At 44.2% G+C, this 20,996-nt stretch overlaps 1 protein-coding gene across 1 annotated transcript; it reads left to right on the top strand.

Annotated features, from left to right (window-relative positions):
• Positions 1-1,827: 1,827 nt before the first annotated feature.
• LOC124033241 (transcriptional and immune response regulator-like) lies at positions 1,828-2,855 on the top strand. Its single transcript, XM_046345223.1, has one exon. It carries the CDS (start codon positions 1,956-1,958, stop codon positions 2,259-2,261), a length of 306 nt encoding a protein of 101 aa, XP_046201179.1. The 5' UTR covers positions 1,828-1,955; the 3' UTR covers positions 2,262-2,855.
• Positions 2,856-20,996: the final 18,141 nt, after the last annotated feature.

The following is a 20,996-nucleotide window of genomic DNA, read 5'->3' as shown; positions in this document are numbered from 1 at the left end:
ATTGCACGTAGATTTACATGGAGCGTGAATGTCAATGACATGCATGTCCATCTCTCCTGGCTCAAAGTTGGGGAGAGATTGACTGCATCACTTTTGGTCTTTGTGCGAGGTGTTGATGTACTGAAGTTACCGAACTGTCTGTTCAAGCAGTTGGCACACAGATTGGACACTCATCGGTATCACACAAGACATGCAACCAGAGGTCTCTACACAGTTCCTAGGTCCAGAACAAAGGCTGGGAAACACACAATATTAAATAGAGCCATGACTAAATCGAACTCTCTGCCAACCCAGGTAACTCAAACTAGCAATAAAACCATGTAATTTAAAATAGGATTCACTAGCTGTGGGTCGCTCTGGAAGGGAGTGTCTGCTGAATGGCTAAATTGTAATGTAAATTCAGTGCTATGTATGTATATTTATGAATATTATGTATTTTATTTGTTGTGTTGTTTCCTGTTTGGACCCCAGGAAGAGTAAAATTCAGACATTTTCCAGCCTTGCCATAGATTTTCAAGACGATTTAAGTCAAATCTGTAACTAGGCCACACAGGAATATTCAATGTCATCTTGGTAAACAACTGTAAATTTGGCCTTGTGTTTTAGGTTATTGTCCTGCTGAAAGGTGAATTTGTCTTCTAGTATCTGTTGGAAAGCAGAGTGAAGCAGGTTTTCCTCTAGGATTTTGCCTGTGCTTAGCTCCATTCCATTTATTTTTTATCCTAAACAACTCCCTAGTCCTTGCGATAACAATCATACCTTTAACATGATGCAGCCGCCACCATGCTTGAAAATATGAAGAGATGTACTCAGTGATGTGTTGTGTTGTATTTGCCCCAAATATAACGCTGTGTATTCAGGACATAAAGTTAATTTATTTTCCAAATTTTTTGCAGTTTTACTTTAGTGCCTTATTGCAAACAGGATGCATGGTTTAGAATATTTTTATTTGGTACATGCACCTTTCTTTTCACTCTGTCATTTAGGTTAGTATGGTGGAGAAACTACAATGTCGTTGATCCATCCTCTGTTTTCTTCTATCACAGCCATTAAACTCTGCTACTGTTGTAATAAAGTCACCATTGGCATCATGGTGAAATTCCTGAGCGGTTTCCTTCCTCTCCGGCAACTGAGTTAGGAAGGACACCTGTATCTTTGTAGTGACTGGGTGTATTGATATACCATTCAAAGTGTAATTAATAACTTCACCGTGCTCAAAGGGATATTCAGTGCCTGCTTTTTTTTACAAGGCATTGGAAAACATCCCTGGTCTTTGTGGTTGAATCTGTGTTTGAAATGTACTGCTCGACTGAGGCACCTTGCAGAAAATGTTATGTGCGGGGTACAGAGAGGAGGTAGTCATTAAAAAAGTTACAAATCATGTTAAACACTATTGTTGCACACAGAGTTAGTCCATATTATCTTATTATGTGACTGGTTCAGCACATTTTTACTCCTGAACTTATTTAGGTTTGCCATAACAAAGGGGTTGAATACTTACTGACTCGAGACCTTTCAGCTTTTCATTTCTTATTAATTTGTCAAACTTTCTAAAATACAATTCCACTTTAACATTATGGGGTATTGTGTGTAGACCAGTTCCACACAATCACAATTAAATCCATTTAAAATTCAGGCTGTAAACAGAACAAAATTAGGAAAAAGTCAAGGGGTTGTGAATACTTTCTGAAGGCACTGTAAGTAGCTTACTGTTGCAGTCGGTGTAGAGAGTCAGTCGTTCCCTGGAACCAGTGACGTCACTTCTGTAACCGGGGCTTGACTGCACGAGCTTCCCTATAATCCCTTTAAATAGCGCAGGCAGCGCTCACAGCGTTCACTCACTGCAATCCCTCTCAGGCGAGTAGTGCTCTCTCTCCCCCCTACAACACCAGTCAAAGGAGTTGCTGGACCAGTTTCTGAGACTGCACCGCAGCCGTTACAAGAGAGTCATCAAGATGACTAGCTACATTGTATCCTCCGACTCTCGCCGTGTCAGCCCATCGGTCCACGGGAACAAATTCGACACTGCCTACCGCAAGAAGGCCGTGCCCAACATATTCGAGAACGTCAACCAGGACGCGGTGATGAGGCTGTTCGAGAAAACCGGGGACAAGAAAGCGGAGGAGAGGGTGAGGAGCATCTTCTCCTTCACGCAGGACCCAGCGGAGACGGCCAAAGCTCTGATGGCGCTCAAGCAGCGAAAGAAGGACAAGTTCTTCCAGATCGTGGGCCTGGTTCGCCACATGCTGAAACTGCGTTGAACATTCTCTTTCGGCTCTGCTGAACGAGTTGAATTGAAGTGCCCAACAATGTCGCTGCAGCGGTTGGTCAGGTAATGCCGACCTGTCATGGAGAAGAAACGTCCTCGAATGGATTTTGCCTAAATTCAAGCACACGCTTCGAAGGCAACAAAGTGAGACTATTCCATGAATATGCACTCCATGCGTAATGGTATGTTCGTTTGGATACGTCGTGCTGGATGGAGAAAGAAGGAGGTGAATGGAATACCGAGGGTTGTTGTCCCGAACAAAGAAACATGGAGACACGATGCTCTCCCTGACTGACTATGCATTCTGTCGAATGCTTCACATTCAATGTGTACCTTATTAGGTGCCTGTTTGCTGGTACATAGTAATTATAAGAAGAGACTGCCGAAGAAACTGCCTGAAAATGCCTGTTCCGGTGAAAACATATGCCTTGTCTCTGTACCATTTTAACTTTGTGATACCTGCTATAAACACGGTTTATTAGTGGCCACAAATGTATTTGTAACAAAAATGTTACAGCAATATAATGACATGCATTTATGAAATGTCCTTTTGCAATTTCTTTAATAAATTATTATTGAAATATAATGTCCATTCTCTTTGCTTTCATTTCAAATGACTCCACATCACATTACTTTGTTTGAATCCTCTCTGATAGGCCTGTTTTCACCTTAGTTTGTAAATACACTGTCATTATTTCAGGCTTCATTTAGTCTAAAATGGGGTTCATCCTTTATTAATAATTCCATTAAGTTACACCTTTATATAATAAAATGACTATTTTTCAAGATGGAACTTCACTTGTGGCAAGTTGGATAAGATAAATATATATAGTAAACATATAAACAGCAACATTCACACAGAGATAAAAATGCTTATAAGATATATATATATTATAAGACCTAAGTCTACGCCCTGATGGCAGGACTGTATATTACCTGATGCAGTGCTATATAGTACCTGATGGCAGGACTGAAACGAAAGGGGGGGGGTTTACACATTGCTTGATGTGGTTAACCTTCATCGGTTTCCCCTCTGATGTGGCTTACTCCAGACCGGTGCAAACCAGTTCTGCTGGGGAGATTTGCTGCTGTGCACAGCAGTGTTTGTCTAAGGTGTATCTCATCATCCCCGCTCTGCAGATAAGAGCTTGTTTGACTAGTATTACAGGGTTTAGGTCTGCTGTGTTAAGAGGTTCTACAATACGCTGCCTTTACCTGTCTTTCATCAGACAGTACAGTGACAATATCACCTATTAAACTGTCTAATAACAGTTTACATCTTTTCACACACTTTTGGGGTCTTAATCAGTTCTGTCATTTTTATCAGGGTTTTGTTACGGGTTGGATTAGCTGGCGTCATAGGGATCAGTGAGAGTCTGCTAATCTCATTGCTTTGGTAGTCTCAAACCAGTTCAAACCAGAGTCGATGGATGATTTGTCTGACATCTGAACATGTACTTGGCCGCTGCTTGCCACAGACACAGGAAACCCTGCCTCTAGCCCGAGGGTGGGGATTTCTCAGGAAAATATATACCTGTGCCAGACCCTACAGGCACGGTGGCGCTAGGTAAAACACACCATACAAACTCTCTCTCTCTCTTTCTGTCTCTGTCTCTCTCTCTCTTTTTCTCACCCATACACAAATGCACACACTTTCACTCTTTCACTACACTAGTGTCCGGATTCGGTCCGTATCGCAGAAGATCTGCGTTAAAATATGAAGGTAATTTCCGATTGAGCCAACATATGCAGCATTTACTGTTAATGCAGTCTCCGTGACTGTGGGAACAATGACTTGGATTGTCAATCGCACTATAAATCAGATCTTCAGCGCTACGGATTAAATAGAGCCCTGACTAGATCACGTTCTTTGTGTCTGCGCGATCTGCTTTTTAAACCTGTGAAAATCAAACACAGCTCTTTGCTTCATACACACACTAAAAGTAACTGGCCATCTCGGTTTGAAAAAAAAGTGCCTGACATGATTGTTATAGGTTTATGTTCAAATTACTCTTCCTCTCTTTCATACAGCTCAGTGCTGCATCACTTTGATGTCAACAGACACTGTGGCAGACGACCATCTAGCCTCTGTGTTGGTGCCATTGCTATGGTGACAGGGAGTGAGAGAGTGAGAGGGGAGTAGAGGCGGGAGTTTCTGATCAGAAGGACGGTCCTCTGATTCCAGTGTGAACCGGTTTTAATCATGCTCTTTAGAAGAGGAACTAAGAGTGAGCTGGATGTTAATATTAGTCAGCATGAGCTGGGAAGATCCTATCTATAACAGCCGCAAGTTACCCTCATGACTCATATTTTCTCTCTTGATAAAGCATTGAAAAAGCTGGTTTGTTCTGGTATTTGCTCTGGTAACTCTGTGACCCATGCATCCCATCTACTGAAAAACTCATTTGGTTTCAAGTGTTCCCCACAACAAAGCAGTTACATATTTACTGGCGTCTACTGGAAACAGACTCAATCACCCCTTTTTGTCAATAGCCTAAATGCTGACTCACTCTCTCATACCACTCAGTTCTTAGTCTCACATGTCTTGACTGATGGTCCTGACCTAAGCATTCAGGTGCTATGGCCAACCTTTCTTTTTTTCTCAGTCAATATCTTGTGTGTCAAAAGCAGCTGGTGAGTGAGAGAGAGAGAGAGAGAGAGAGAGAGAGAGAGAGAGAGAGAGAGAGAGAGAGAGAGAGAGAGAGAGAGAGAGAGAGAGAGAGAGAGAGAGAGAGAGAGAGAGAGAGAGAGAGAGACCTCCTAAAGGTCAAATGGGATGAAGAAGTGGGCTCCATACAGGAAAGACATGAAGAAGTGGGCTCCATACAGGAAAGTCAGGAATTTGCTAGAGGTACAGATGGAGACGAACAGGAACTGACCAATACTTTTCCTTTGTGTGTCTTACAGTCTGACTCATTCATTTTTCCCAAAGGGGGTTAGCCAGCCAGCCAAGCGCATCAGCAGTACTGACAACCTCATAAAGGGTACACAAAACAATCACACAGAAATGACTCGGTTCCAGTTCTGGAATATCTGAGATGTCTAGATTTTGGCACATTCTTGTGGTTGTTAATCACTGGCATTATGTCGTAGACAGCGACACACAACTAACTCTAGTCTGAGTTCCTCTTTTGTCTTTGGATGAATCAGTATATTGGTTGTGTTTGGTGCAGTTTGTGTAGGATTGGTCCTGCAGGGCTGTAGATTAAGGCCAGTGTGTGTGTGTGTGTGTGTGTGTGTGTGTGTGTGTGTGTGTGTGTGTGTGTGTGTGTGTGTGTGTGTGTGTGTGTGTGTGTGTGTGTGTGTGTGTGTGTGTGTGTGTGTGTGTGTGTGTGTTGCGTCAGTCAGTCAGTTCCATTTGAGATGACCCTTGCTGGCCCGTCATGAGCCCAGAGGAGAACCATGGAGACACACTGATGCTTCTTTCACTTCCCAAACAAAACATCACTCTACTGTCTCTTCCTGTTGCCATGGGTTTATTACGGGTGTTGACATGACAAGTCCATTAACAGTGGGGACACATACAGTGCATTTGGAAAGTATTCAGACCCCATTACTTTTTCCACATTTTATTATGTGAAAACCTTATTTTAAAATGGATTAAATTACATGTTTTCATCATCAATCTACACACAATACTCCATAATGACAAAGTGAAAACAGGTTTTTAGAAATGTATTAAAAATAAAAAACAGAAGTACCTCATTTACATAAGTATTCAGACCCTTTAGTATGAGACTCAAAATTGAGCTCAGGTGCATACAGTTTCCATTGATTAGAGTCCACCTGTAAATTCAATTGAATTTGACATGAATTGGAAAGGCACACACCTCTCTATATAAGGTTCCACGATTGACAGTGCATGTCAGAGCAAAAACCAAGCCATGAGATCAAATGAATTGACGGGTAAAGCTCCGCGACAGGATTGTGTCGAGGCACAGATCTGGGGAAGGGTACCAAAAAATGTCTGCAACATTGAAGGTCCCCAAGAACACAGTGACCTCCATCGTTCTTAAATTAAATAAGTTTGGATCCACCAAGACTCTTCCTCGAGCTCTTCCCCGCCCAGTCAAACTGTGCAATTGTGGGAGAAGGGCCTAAATTCAGGGAGGTGATAAAGCTTATGGTCACTCTGACAGAGCTCCAGAGTTCCTCTGTGGAGATGGGAGAACCTTCCAGAAGGACAACCATCTCTGCAACACTCCACCAATCAGGCCTTTATGGTAGAGTGGCAAGACGGAAGCCACTCCTCAGTAAAAGGCACAGCCCTCTTGGAGTTTGCCAAAAGGCATCTAAAGGACTCCCAGACCATAAGAAATTATCTGGTATCGTATTTCGCCGTCCTAACGTAGTCTTCACTAGCCAGCTAGCTAACGTCCACTGATTAGCTGCACTGAGAAACTATTACTATTACACTCAACTGAACGACTTGATTAGTTTAGTGTTAGCTACCTACATAGCTGTCTTTGCTGTCTTCGTATCATCGTATCCAAGATAATTGTGTTGTTTAGGTTTAGAGTGTGTAGTCTTAGAGTGATTATCTTAACTTACCGAGGTTAGCTAGCCAGCTATTTGTCGTCCTTAACGTAGGTGACTCTGCTAGCTAGCCAACTCTGCTAGCTAGCCAACAGCTAGCCAACGCTAGCCAACGTCTTCTGTATAGAACTCAACTACCCGGTCGCATTCACAGGTTGTATCACTTTTTCACTTCATTTCATTACAGTACAACGGTTTGATTTGTTTGATCGTAGCTAGCTACTTAGCTAGCTACAGAGCCGTCTTTGTATCAAAGATAATTGGGTAGCCTAGAGCGATTTTCTAGGTTCGCTAGCCATCTATTGTCGTTCTTTTAACGCAACGTAACGTAAACAACACTGCTAGCTAGCCTGCTAGCCCCCGAATAGCAACACTGCAGAAACTATTACACTCAACGGAACGACTTGATTAGTGTAGTGTCAACAACGCACCCACTGCCAGCTGGCCTACTTCAGCAGTACTGTATCATTTTAATCATTTTAGTCAATAAGATTCTTGCTACGTAGCTTAACTTTCTGAACATTCGAGACGTGTAGTCCACTTGTCATTCCAATCTCCTTTGCATTAGCGTAGCCTCTTCTGTAGCCTGTCAACTATGTGTCTGTTTATCCCTGTTCTCTCCTCTCTGCACAGACCATACAAACGCTCCACACAGCGCGCACGACCCACGTGGAGTTCCAGGTCTCCGGTAGCCTCTGGAACTGCCAATCTGCGGTCAACAAGGCAGAGTTCATCTCAGCCTATGCCTCCCTCCAGTCCCTCGACTTCTTGGCACTGACGGAAACATGGATCACCACAGACAACACTGCTACTCCTACTGCTCTCTCTTCGTCCGCCCACGTGTTCTCGCACACCCCGAGAGCGTCTGGTCAGCGGGGTGGTGGCACCGGGATCCTCATCTCTCCCAAGTGGTCATTCTCTCTTTCTCCCCTTACCCATCTGTCTATCGCTTCCTTTGAATTCCATGCTGTCACAGTTACTAGCCCTTTCAAGCTTAACATCCTTATCATTTATCGCCCTCCAGGTTCCCTCGGAGAGTTCATCAATGAGCTTGATGCCTTGATAAGCTCCTTTCCTGAGGACGGCTCACCTCTCACAGTTCTGGGCGACTTTAACCTCCCCACGTCTACCTTTGACTCTTTCCTCTCTGCCTCCTTCTTTCCACTCCTCTCCTCTTTTGACCTCACCCTCTCACCTTCCCCCTACTCACAAGGCAGGCAATACGCTGACCTCATCTTTACTAGATGCTGTTCTTCCACTAACCTCACTGCAACTCCCCTCCAAGTCTCCGACCACTGCCTTGTATCCTTTTCCCTCTCGCTCTCATCCAACACCTCCCACACTGCCCCTACTCGGATGGTATCGGGTCCCAACCTTCGCTCTCTCCCCCCGCTAATCCTATCATCTCTTCCCTCCTCTCAAACCTTCTCCCACCTATCTCCTGATTCTGCCTCCTCAACCCTCCTCTCCTCCCTCTCTGCATCCCTTGACTCTCTATGTCCCCTATCCTCCAGGCCGGCTCGGTCCTCCCCTCCCGCTCCGTGGCTCGATGACTCATTGCGAGCTCACAGAACAGGGCTCCGGGCAGCCGAGCGGAAATGGAGGAAAACTCGCCTCCCTGCGGACCTGGCATCCTTTCACTCCCTCCTCTCTACATTTTCCTCCTCTGTCTCTGCTGCTAAAGCCACTTTCTACCACGCTAAATTCCAAGCATCTGCCTCTAACCCTAGGAAGCTCTTTGCCACCTTCTCCTCCCTCCTGAATCCTCCGCCCCCTCCCCCCCTCCTCCCTCTCTGCAGATGACTTCGTCAACCATTTTGAAAAGAAGGTCGACGACATCCGATCCTCGTTTGCTAAGTCAAACGACACCGCTGGTTCTGCTCACACTGCCCTACCCTGTGCTCTGACCTCTTTCTCCCCTCTCTCCAGATGAAATCTCGCGACGGCCGGCCGCCCAACAACCTGCCCGCTTCCCCTCCTCTCTTCTCCAGACCATTTCCGGAGACCTTCTCCCTGTCAACTCATCCCTGACCGTTGGCTCGTCCCTTCCGTCTTCAAGAGAGCGAGAGTTGCACCCCTTCTGAAAAAACCTACACTCGATCCCTCCGATGTCAACAATTACAGACCAGTATCCCTTCTTTCTTTTCTCTCCAAAACTCTTGAACGTGCCGTCCTTGGCCAGCTCTCCCGCTATCTCTCTCTGAATGACCTTCTTGATCCAAATCAGTCAGGTTTCAAGACTAGTCATTCAACTGAGACTGCTCTCCTCTGTATCACGGAGGCGCTCCGCACTGCTAAAGCTAACTCTCTCTCCTCTGCTCTCATCCTTCTAGATCTATCGGCTGCCTTCGATACTGTGAACCATCAGATCCTCCTCTCCACCCTCTCCGAGTTGGGCATCTCCGGCGCGGCCCACGCTGTTGCCCTACCTGACAGGTCGCTCCTACCAGGTGGCGTGGCGAGAATCTGTCTCCTCACCACGCGCTCTCACCACTGGTGTCCCCCAGGGCTCTGTTCTTGGCCCTCTTCTATTCTCGCTATACACCAAGTCACTTGGCTCTGTCATAACCTCACATGGTCTCTCTTATCATTGCTATGCAGACGACACACAACTAATCTTCTCCTTTCCCCTTCTGATGACCAGGTGGCGAATCGCATCTCTGCATGTCTGGCAGACATATCAGTGTGGATGACGGATCACCACCTCAAGCTGAACCTCGGCAAGACGGAGCTGCTCTTCCTCCCGGGAAGGACTGCCCGTTCCATGATCTCGCCATCACGGTCGACAACTCCATTGTGTCCTCCTCCCAGAGCGCCAAGAACCTGGCGTGATCCTGGACAACACCCTGTCGTTCTCAACTAACATCAAGGCGGTGGCCCGTTCCTGTAGGTTCATGCTCTACAACATCCGCAGAGTACGACCCTGCCTCACACAGGAAGCGGCGCAGGTCCTAATCCAGGCACTTGTCATCTCCCGTCTGGATTACTGCAACTCGCTGTTGGCTGGGCTCCCTGCCTGTGCCATTAAACCCCTTCAACTCATCCAGAACGCCGCAGCCCGTCTGGTGTTCAACCTTCCCAAGTTCTCTCACGTCACCCCGCTCCTCCGTTCTCCCACTGGCTTCCAGTTGAAGCTCGCATCCGCTACAAGACCATGGTGCTTGCCTACGGAGCTGTGAGGGGAACGGCACCTCAGTACCTCCAGGCTCTGATCAGGCCCTACACCCAAACAAGGGCACTGCGTTCATCTACCTCTGGCCTGCTCGCCTCCCTACCACTGAGGAAGTACAGCTCCCGCTCAGCCCAGTCAAAACTGTTCGCTGCCCTGGCCCCCAATGGTGGAACAAACTCCCTCACGACGCCAGGACAGGCAGTCAATCACCACCTTCCGGAGACACCTGAAACCCCACCTCTTTAAGGAATACCTAGGATAGGTTAAGTAATCCCTCTCACCCCACCCCCTAAGTTTTAGATGCACTATTGTTAAGTGACTGTCCCACTGGATGTCATAAGGTGAATGCACCAATTTGTAAGTCGCTCTGGATAAGAGCGTCTGCTAAATGACTTAAATGTAATGTAATGAAACCAAGGTTGAACTATTTGGCCTGAATGCCAAGTGTCACGTCTGGAGGAAACCTGGCATCAGCATGTTGGTGGCAGCATCATGCTGTGGGGATGTTTCTCAGCAGCAGGCACTCAGAGACTAGTCAGGATCGAGGGAAAGATGAACGGAGCAAAGTACAGAGGGATCCTTGATGAAAACCTGCTACAGAGCGCTCAGAACCTCAGACTGAATTGCATGTATTTTATTTATTTGACTTATTTTCATAACCAGGTTGTCCCATTCAGGTCAGCTTGTCAAGTGCTTGACTTGGACTTAAATAGGTGCCGGTACTGTTTATATTTAGGTGCAGGAGCTCCACAATACATTTGAGCTTATATTCTACAAGAGGAACAGGAGCTCAAGCAGTAGAAATTTGAGGTTCCAGTACTCAGCTAATGTTAGCTCCTGCCCAAATCAAGCACTGTGTTTGTCCCCATTATTAAAGGCTAGGCCTTTAAACCTAACACAATGGGTTGAATAACTATTTTCTAAACTCACAGATATTGGGTGTTGATATGAGCAGTAATCTTGTACACCTCAGCACTACATCAACGCCGAACAGGGCTTAGTGGGGGATCTCTCCATGCAGATCAGTTCTTCTAAGATTTTGTAACCATTTCTCTCCTCCCTCCCCTCCCTCTCTGACAGAACTTCCTGTTCTTTCGGTTGTGTGCGTTAAGTCCCTGGAGCTGGAGTTATGTTCGGGGCCACGCTTGTAGACCTGGGATGGCTGTGTGTGTGTGTGTCTGTCTGTCTGTCCTGTCTGTCTGTCTGTCTATGTGTGTGGGGGGGGCTGCTCCAGAGAAGCCTTTTCCTGTGTGGCGCGGAGGTTCCTCCTGGGGCTGGGTTGGCCAGTACGCCAAGCAGACTGGCTGTCTCGCTCCAGTTCCACCATGCGGCCTTGCCATTGTTCTCTCCTTCACTCCCTCGTCCTGTCCCCTCCGCCCCTCACGCCAACCCCCCAGTGCCCCTTCCCCACCTTGCCCTGCTCCTGGCCCTGCAGGTGCAGCTGGACTATAGGCCTGAGGAGGAAGCTAAGCCAAGACATAGACAATGGCAGATCCCAGCTTCTATTTATATATCACTTTTAGGTCCACACTGATGAAGATTTTTGTAACAATGGGTTATGAAAAGGTTCTTAGGTGAATGATAAGTATTTCTTGCCCCACTGCACTGTGGATGAAGAAGGCCAACAGTGTCAGGAATTTCCCAATGCCATCTTTCTTAGGTTGTGGCGTACACACTGTATATGGTACACTGTGATACTTCTGTCTTTCGATTGTCTTTGATCTTTAAAAAGCAAAACCCACCATGACTGACATGTTGTAACATTCTCTCTGGAAAGTGAACACAAGCTACAGTAGCTCTGATGAAATGGCTGAATATAGGTGCGTTGTGGGGTTTTAAAACAAGTTTTCTTTATTTCTACACATTTTGTCATGGGGCGGAGAGAAATGTTTGCAGTTCTGAGAATGATATCTGAGTGAGAGTGACCAACAAAATCAATGGGGGCCCCCAATCGGTAATTCGACCATGGTTACTATAAGTTTAGATAGCTGGCTAGACTACCTTAACAATTAAAAAATGTTAGCTGGCATGGGCTAATTGGGTGATTGTCAGTGACTGACATAACAAGAGTAAAACTGCTGATGCACAACCAAATGTAGAAATTGTACCTCGTGCAGAGGCATCATGCCTGCTGGAGAATATTTTGGGCCCAGTTATCCCTCTTGCTTTGCCTCTTCCTGTCTGACCAGACTCAGCATCTATAGCGTTAGTGTCTATGGGAGAGCACTCCCCTTAAGTAGATCGGAACTTCACTGATAAATGGCCTGAGTCGACTATCTTTACAGAGTAAGAGTATACTATCCACCATCTTTGTAGTAGACTAGAATGAGACCTACCTCATTTGATTTTATTTCAGCTGTCGGTGAATGTGATGGGTAGGACTCGCAGGGGAGGGGGTATGTTTGTAAATTAATTTGATCAAGCTTGGGGGAGGGGCGGGGTTGCCTGCACTACAGACGGCTATATCAGTCCGCAAATACAGGATTTGTAAAGGCCCAGTCCATTACTTTTGTGAGAATTTTATAAAAAGACATAAAATAATATATTTTTTACATTTCCTATTTTTCAGGGGGTGCTGCAGCACCCTCAGCACTCCGACTTCCTGTGGCTATGTGCTTTAATTCTTATCGTTATAATACTATCTACCAGTGTGGCAGTTGTACTAAACCCCTAAGGCATAACAGTTCTTAAAAATATATGTGGATCATTAATAAAATTGCAATCGAACAGGTAAAGTTTAGATAACCTATGCAGAAAAATACACATTTACAGTTGAAGTCAGAAGTTTACATACACATAGCTTGGAGTCATTAAAACTCGTTTTTCAACAACTCCACAAATTTATCGTTAACAAACTATAGTTTTGGCAAATCGGTTAGGACATGTACTTTGTACAAGACACAAGTAATTTTTCCAACAATTGTTTACAGACAGATTATTTCACTTACAATTCACTGTATCACAATTCTAGTGGGTCAGAAGTTTACATACACTAAGTTGACTGTGCCTTTAAACAGCTTGGAAAACTCCCGAAAATTATGTCATGGTTTTTGAAGCTTCTGACATCATTTGAGTCAATTGGAGGTGTACCTGTGGATGTATTTCATGGCCAACCTTCAAACTCAGTGCCTCTTTGCTTGACATCATGGGAAAATCAAAATAAATCAGGCAAGATCTCTGAAAAACATTTGTAGACCTCCACAAGTCTGGTTCATCCTTGGGAGCAATTTCCAAACACCTTAAGGTACCACGTTCATCTGTACAAACAATAGTACACTATTATAAACACCATACGACCACGCAGCCGTCATACCACTCAGAAAGGAGACGCGTTCTGTCTCCTAGAGATTAACTTACTTTGGTGCGAAAAGTGTAAATGAATCCCAGAACAACAGCACAGTAAAACAACATTATGAAGATGCTGGAGGAAACAGGTACAAAAGTATCTATATCCGCAGTAAAACGAGTCCTATATAGACAACCTGAAAGGCCATTCAGCAAGAAAGAAGCCACTGCTCCAAAACCACCATAAAAAAGCCAGACTACAGTTTGCAACTGCACATAGGGACAAAGATTGTACTTTTTGGAGAAATATCTTCTTGTCTGATGAAACAAAAATAGAACTGTTTGGCCATAATGACCATCGTTATGTTTGGAGGAAAAAGGGGGAGGCTTGCAAGCCGAAGAACACCATCCCAACCGTGAAGCACGGGGGTGGCAGCATCATGTTGTGGGGGTGCATTTGCAGCAGGAGGGACTGGTGCACTTAATAAACTAGATGACATCATGAGGGAGGAAAATCATGTGTTGATATGTTGAAGCAACATCTCAAGACATCAGTCAGGAAGTTAAAGCTAGGTTGCAAATGGGTCTTCCAAATGAACAATGACCCCAACCATACTTCCAAAGTTATGGCAAAATGGGATAGGGTCCTTTTTTTTCGGCCTGACTGACGTGCCCAAAGTAAACTGCCTGTTGCTCAGGCCCTGAAGCCAGGATATGCATATAATTGGTACCATTGGAAAGAAGGGACTTTAAAGTTTGTAGTAATGTTAAAATAATGTAGGGGACTATAACACAATAGACATGGCTGGAGAACATCCAAAAGAAAAACCAACCAGAATTTTATTTTGTTTTGAGAGCCCATGCTCTTACAATGGGAAGTATTTAAATCTAGCTCCCAGTATGCAATTCATATGGCTTCCACTGGGTGTCAGCACTCAATGTTCAAGGTTTCAGGGTTGTTTCTTCCAAAACGAGTAAGAATACTACAGGGACACAGTCTAGGAAATTTGTGTCAGCGCATGCGACGAAGAGGAGACGCACCTGCTAATATTGTTTTTCTATTGAACATAATTCTTTGCATGTGAAATATTATAGTTTCAGAAAATGTTAGGGTATCTGAGGAGTCAATAGAAACATATTTTTATTTGTTTTAACAAAGTTTAGCGGTAGATTTTTGTATTCCTTTCTCTGCATGTTAAACGAGTGGATTACTCAAATCAATGGCGCCAATTTAACAGTCTTTTTGGGATATAAAGAAGGATTTTATCTAACAAAACGACACTACATGTTATAGCTGGGACCCTTTGGATGACAAATCAGAGGAAGATTTTCAAAAAGTAAGTGAATATTTAATCGCTATTTGTGAATTTATGAAACGTGTGCCGGTGGAAAAATAAAGACCTGACCTCAATTCTAGAAAAAAATTGTGGGCAGAACTGAAAAAGCATGTGCGAGCAAGGAGGCCTACAAACCTGACTCAGTTACACCAGCTCTGTCAGGAGGAATGGGCCAAAATTCACCCAACTTATTGTGGGAAGATTGTGGAACGCTACCCGAAACGTTTTACCCAAGTTAAACAATTTAAAGGCAATGCTACCAAATAATAATTGAGTGTACAGTCATGGCCAAAAGTTTTGAGAATGACACAAATATTAATTTCCACAAAGTTTGCTGCTTTAGTGTCTTTATATATTTTAGTCAGATGTTACTATGGAACACTGAAGTATAATTACAAGCATTTCAGGCTTTTATTGACAATTACACAAAGTTGATGCAAAAAGTCAATATTTGCAGTGTTGATCCTTCTTTTTCAAGACCTCTGCAATCCACCCTGGCATGCTGTCAATTAACTTCTGGGCCACATCCTGACTGATGGCAGCCCACTCTTGCATAATCAATGCTTGGAGTTTGTCAGAATTTGAGGATTGACAACAAGTTCTCAATGGGATTAAGGTCTGGATCGTTTCCTGGCCATGGACCCAAAATATCGATGTCTTGTTCCTCGAGCCACTTAGTTATCACTTTTGCCTTATGGCCTTATGGCCACGACTGTATGTAAACTTCTGAACCACTGGGAATGCGATGAAAGAAATTAAAGCTGAAGTAATCATTCTCTACTGTTGTGACATTTCACATTCTTAAAATAAAGTGGTGATCCTAACTGACCTCAGACAGGGAAGTTTTACTCAGATTAAATGTCAGGAATGGTGAAAACTGAGTTTAAATGTATTTGGCTGTGGTGTATGCAAACTTCCGACTTCAACTGTATTTCATACAATTATAATGATTATGCCAAAATTCTCTGATCACCTCCCTACAACAACACCTACTTTGTGCCTCCTCAGATTGTTGGGGTGCATGATGCCCCTGACCTTGTGTATTCAACTATTTTAACTCTCAACACTACGTTGAGACCCTGACTGCGTTCGACCAAAAAATATGAATCGCATGCCTACAAAAGGGGGAACTGGCGGATAGTTGTCGATCCCTGGCCTAGATTAAATCAGATTAAGCGTTAACCGATGATAGCCAACACACCATGGGGCTGATGTTTTGGCAGTGTCAGAGGTGTAACGGCACTGTCAAATCAGTGAGCAGATGCTCTTGTGATCATTGTCACAAAGCCACACCCATCCCACTCGCATTAGAAGTTCGGACTGAGAAAATATAGGCTATATAGAAATAATGACGCTTATTTTGAAAATCGTTGAACAAAATATTGACGATTTCTATCAGTCTAATTGGGGTGTAGATTACACTTCTCACATTCCAGTGTTCACGCTTGTAAACAAGGCTGAATGGCGTTTCTCTTAATGTGACTCCATACAGCCAATGGCAATGTCCGCTTTAGGTATAATGCCGGGAGCCGCTTGTGTATTTGACAGCTCTAACGCAGTTCCACTTCCGACACTTCCAAAACAACCACTATGTGAGTGTCGGCTGGCATGAATCGGATAGAATCTAGCCCAATGGCTCTTTCCCTGTGCAGACTCGCCTCACATCCATCAGCCCAGACAGGAACTTGATAAGGGAAAGGGAAACTGATAAGCCTCTATTGCTTCGCGGCTTGATCCGTATCAGGCCTGGCTCACCTCAGGAGCTAGGCCGACGTTAGCCTCTCTCTGGTCAGATCTTTGAGGCCCGTAAATGACTGCTTCCTAATCTGTTGTGCGGTCATGAAGGGTCAATCATTTGTGTTAAGATTACTATTCAGTGCATACATCCAAAGGTATTTTAGTGGAAAACACAGTTCCTTGTGTCTATAGGATTGATTTGCAGTCTATAATACAGCCACTATCTGGGCCTCCTTATTGCTCATCACACAATGTCTCTTTGACTGAACAATAAACAACTCAAGTACTTACTGAACTCTTTGTACTATAGGATCTTTCTATTCGTGGAATGCACTTCCTCTTCTGTATATCCTCAGTCTACATAAAGTGAACCAGTAATGCAGGAAACAGCGAATGAAACAGTCTCTCTCTTTTCCTCTCAGTCCTTTTCCAATAGCGCACTACTTTTGATCAGAGTCTAGGGTGCCGTTTGGGGCACACCCATGGGGTAACGTACAGTACTGTGAGGAAAGGGGTTAGTGCTCAGTACGCTGGGTCAATGCAACTCAACTCAATTGCAGCCCCCCCCACCCATCAATATAACACTAACACTAAACTAACACCTGAATTCCAGCCAAGGAGGACAAAAGGGTAGAGTCAGTGTAAAAGCTCCATATGTCTACATACTGTGTGCAAACCAGGGCAACTTTAAATCCATAAAGGAGAGCAAAGATGTCATTGGCGATTTGATTTCTTCTGTCTCACTGATCTTTGTTTCACCACTCCTATACAGTTTCCAGCGGCTCTTGCTGTGTGGCGATGAAAAAGTACATGTTGGTTTCTGCACATTTATTGAAGAAACAATGGATCCATCTCAGTACTTTTCTCCCAATGACACGCTGTCAATACTAGAGTAGAGTTCATCATCACATCAACATTGGTTGTGTAACAAGGCAAAAAACTCCCAAAGTTTTGAAAGAGTTATTTGAACAAGTTCCAAATAACAGAAACATTGGAAATTATGATATTTGGATAAACTTTTGAGGGGATGGCAAAAATAACAAACACCAGAATAACCTCGGGGTCTGACAGATAATAACATCAGAGAGATTCTTAGAAAAGGACCAGCAGATGTCCAAATAACATCTAAGACACAGACACCCAGAGCTGAGTAGACAGTAACTACACATCTGGCTGTGCAGAGAGAGAACACACACAGTATCACACTGTATCTGGCCCAAGTAGTAGCAGCAGTCGGTACCCCAACCAGAGCTGCCTGGGCTTGGGTACCGCAGCCAAAGAACCGGTTTGAAACCTGTTCAGATTAACACAGCAAGTCAAGTCAGAGTGAGTTGGAGAGGGCGCTGCGTCAGAGAGTATGCCAGCTAGGCAGGCCACCTTATCACGGGCGGAGGCCTAACACTTAAAGCCCATAAGCAGCTCATCTGTCAGCCTGCCAGGATGTATGACCGTCCCGTACCCAATGCCTGACCAAAACACAGATGACTCACTGCAACAGGTGAAATCGTGGTACAGTGACACAATTACCATCTAGCTAAGCACCTCCAAAATATCAACTGACTTAAAATGGAAAGTATTTAATCAGGATCATTACGAGATGATTATAGTATATTATAAGTGGGTCATACATGCTTAGGAGGTCTTAAGATGCATTATACACTGAGTGTACAAAACATTAAGGACACCTGCTCTTTCCATGACTTAGACTGACCAGGTGAAAGCTATGATCCCTTATTGATGTCACTTGTTGAATCCACTTCAGTCAGTGTAGAAGAAGGAGAGGAGACAGGATAAAGGAGGATTTCAAGTCTTGAGACGTGGATTGTGTTTGTGTGCCATTCAGAAGGTGAATGGGCGAGACAAAATATTTAAGTGCCTTTGAACTGGGTGTTGTAGTAGGTGCCAGGCGCACCGGTTTGAGACAAGAACTTCAAAGCTGCTAGGTTTTTCACACTCAACGGTTTCCTGTGTGTATCAAGAATGGTCCACCACCAAATTGACATCCAGCCAATTTGACACAAATGTGGGAAGCATTGGAGTCAACATGAGCCATCATCCCTGTGAAACGCATTCGACAACTTATGGAGTCCATGCTCCAACGAATTCAGGCTGTTCTGAAATGAAAAGGGGGGTGGTGCAACTCAATATTAACAAGGTGTTCCAAATGTTGGTTTTACTCAGTGCATATTCCATTTTAATGTAACATTTACATTGAGAACATTTGAGTATTATAAAGACATCATAATGCATTAAGAAAAGCGTAACCTCGTATTTCGTTTCAAGCTCTGGCTCGTTTTCTATGCAGAGCCATATCGTATGGTATTTTTGTCCTACATGTGCTTAGGGAGGCTGTTCTGTCACACTCTGGTGAGCAGATCCAATTCAGTGTCTCTCGTAACAATGCCTAAAGCACCTTGTGACTTGAGTCAGTCTCAGATCAATCCTTGCAAATTCCTATCAGCTTTTTCTTCAAATACCAAGGATAAAATGGATAAAGGTGTGACTGTGGATCAAGAAAGTTAATGCTGGAACGACTCATCTTAGAAATGACTCTTAAATGGGGTAAATAAAAACAACAACACAAACTATAACAGGTAGCAGGAGCATGGATGGAAACGCTAAGCTGCTTATTGCTCAGAGTGAGGTGTCAGGTGGATTCCTGAGTCAGACAGGCAGGGGGTTATGTCACAACACTGGTCTGGCTGGGTATAAACTTCACCACTTATTGCCAATCAGTCGAGGGAGTGAGCAGTCCAAAGACTGCATACACACACTATGGAAGGGCAGTCTGGGTAGAAAGCAACACAGATCGAGCTGCTGTGTTCTACATGTATTGTTGTCAAATAGTGGAATGACCCAGAACCCTCCAGCAGGCTAAATCAGACCTGCTTATCTTGTTGTATTTGTCAAAGTCGCGCTCTCTCACCAGACAGGGGCACACTGTCTCCAAGTAGTAGTATCTCTCCCCCCGCCCACCGGCTCCTCCTCACAAATAGTGTTCATGTGTCATTTGACTAGAGTCTAATTGCCTGCATTTGTTTGTGTGTGTGTGTGTGTGTGTGTGTGTGTGTGTGTGTGTGTGTGTGTGTGTGTGTGTGTGTGTGTGTGCGTGCGTGCGTGCGTGCGTGCGTGCGTGCGTGCGTGCGTGCGTGCGTGCGTGCGTGCGTGCGTGCGTGTGTGTGTGTGTTTGCAGCAGAGAAAAAGATGGCTGAAGAAAGAGAGTGACAGAGAGAGAGAGAGAGAGAGAGAGAGAGAGAGAGAGAAGGACAGTGACACAGAGAGAGAGAGAGAGGCCTAAGGCAGTGTGATGCTGCAGCGTATTTGTGACAGCTGCTTTGTCTTGTTGTTAATGCACCAGAGCTTTGTTCCAGGTCCACACATTCTACCAACGTCTCTTACAGTACATCCTAGAGCCTGCTCACTATCGAACACGGGCTGGAAAATGGACTGGAAAACAAAGAAATGTCTATTGACTCTTTGATAACATCAGTCACAGTTCTTGCATCCCAAATGGCACCCTATGTAGTGCACAACTTTTGACCAGGACCCACAGGGCTTTGCTCAAAAGTAGTGCACTATATAGGGCCCATTGGGACGGAGCCAGTCTGCTTGTGCCCTGCTGAGTGTGTGTTTACTTACTTCACCTGATTGTATTTGTTCAAGTTTTTATAGCAGTGCACTGGACTGGGAAATCCCAACCAAAACTTTATATGTCAAGAGCTCCATCTACTGACCGAATTATGCATTTCCTCTACACATTTTATATATATATATATATATATATATATATATATATATATATATATATATATATATATATATATATATATATATTTTGAGTCAACTCTTATCCAGAGTTAAGTGTCTTGCTCAAGGGCACATTGACAGAATTTTCACCCAGAGCTCGGGGACTAGAGCCAACGACCTTTCAGTTACTGGACCAACGCTCTTTATTTATTTGATTTATTTCACCTTTATTTAACCAGGTAGGCAAGTTGAGAGCAAGTTCTCATTTACAATTGCGACCTGGCCAAGATAAAGCAAAGCAGTTCGACACATACAACAACACAGAGTTACACATGGAGTAAAACAAACATACAGTCAAAAATAATGACTAGGCTACCTTCCCTGCACTGTAGAGCAATACAGAACTCCAGCTCATGCCATCTATAATCTAGTATGCTGTCAGTGCTCTTTTGGAGAATGTAGCACTATCTGTGTATTAGCGTATCTTGCTTTGCTACCGTTTTAAAATGAAAAACATCCTCTACTGGTGATAGACTAGGGTACAAACAAACCCTTTGTATGGAATTGTAGTTTTAAATAAACAAACAAGTAAACAAACGAGTACTTGGCTGGATTTAATGAGTCCACCCGGCCGGAACAGATTGTGCTCCTGCCAGTTCAGGTCACCAGGACACGCTACAATGAACTCTGAACCCCAGGCACTCCTTCCCTCCCAGTGTTTGTGTGTGTTCTGTATGACATATTTATCCTCTACCTCCATTCTACAGTACCTCTACCTATCTTCTCCACCTTTTTTTTATGTATTCATATATATAGGCTATATAGTACATATTCATATACCTCTGAGTCTGTTATTTTCATTCATGCAGGTTTTTGCTATATGTTCCTGATTAGTTAATATATCCCATCAGCC

This window comes from Oncorhynchus gorbuscha, linkage group LG04 (assembly GCF_021184085.1).
Source record: "Oncorhynchus gorbuscha isolate QuinsamMale2020 ecotype Even-year linkage group LG04, OgorEven_v1.0, whole genome shotgun sequence".
Classification (NCBI taxonomy): domain Eukaryota; kingdom Metazoa; phylum Chordata; class Actinopteri; order Salmoniformes; family Salmonidae; genus Oncorhynchus; species Oncorhynchus gorbuscha.
This window is presented reverse-complemented; position numbering and strand designations above follow the sequence as displayed.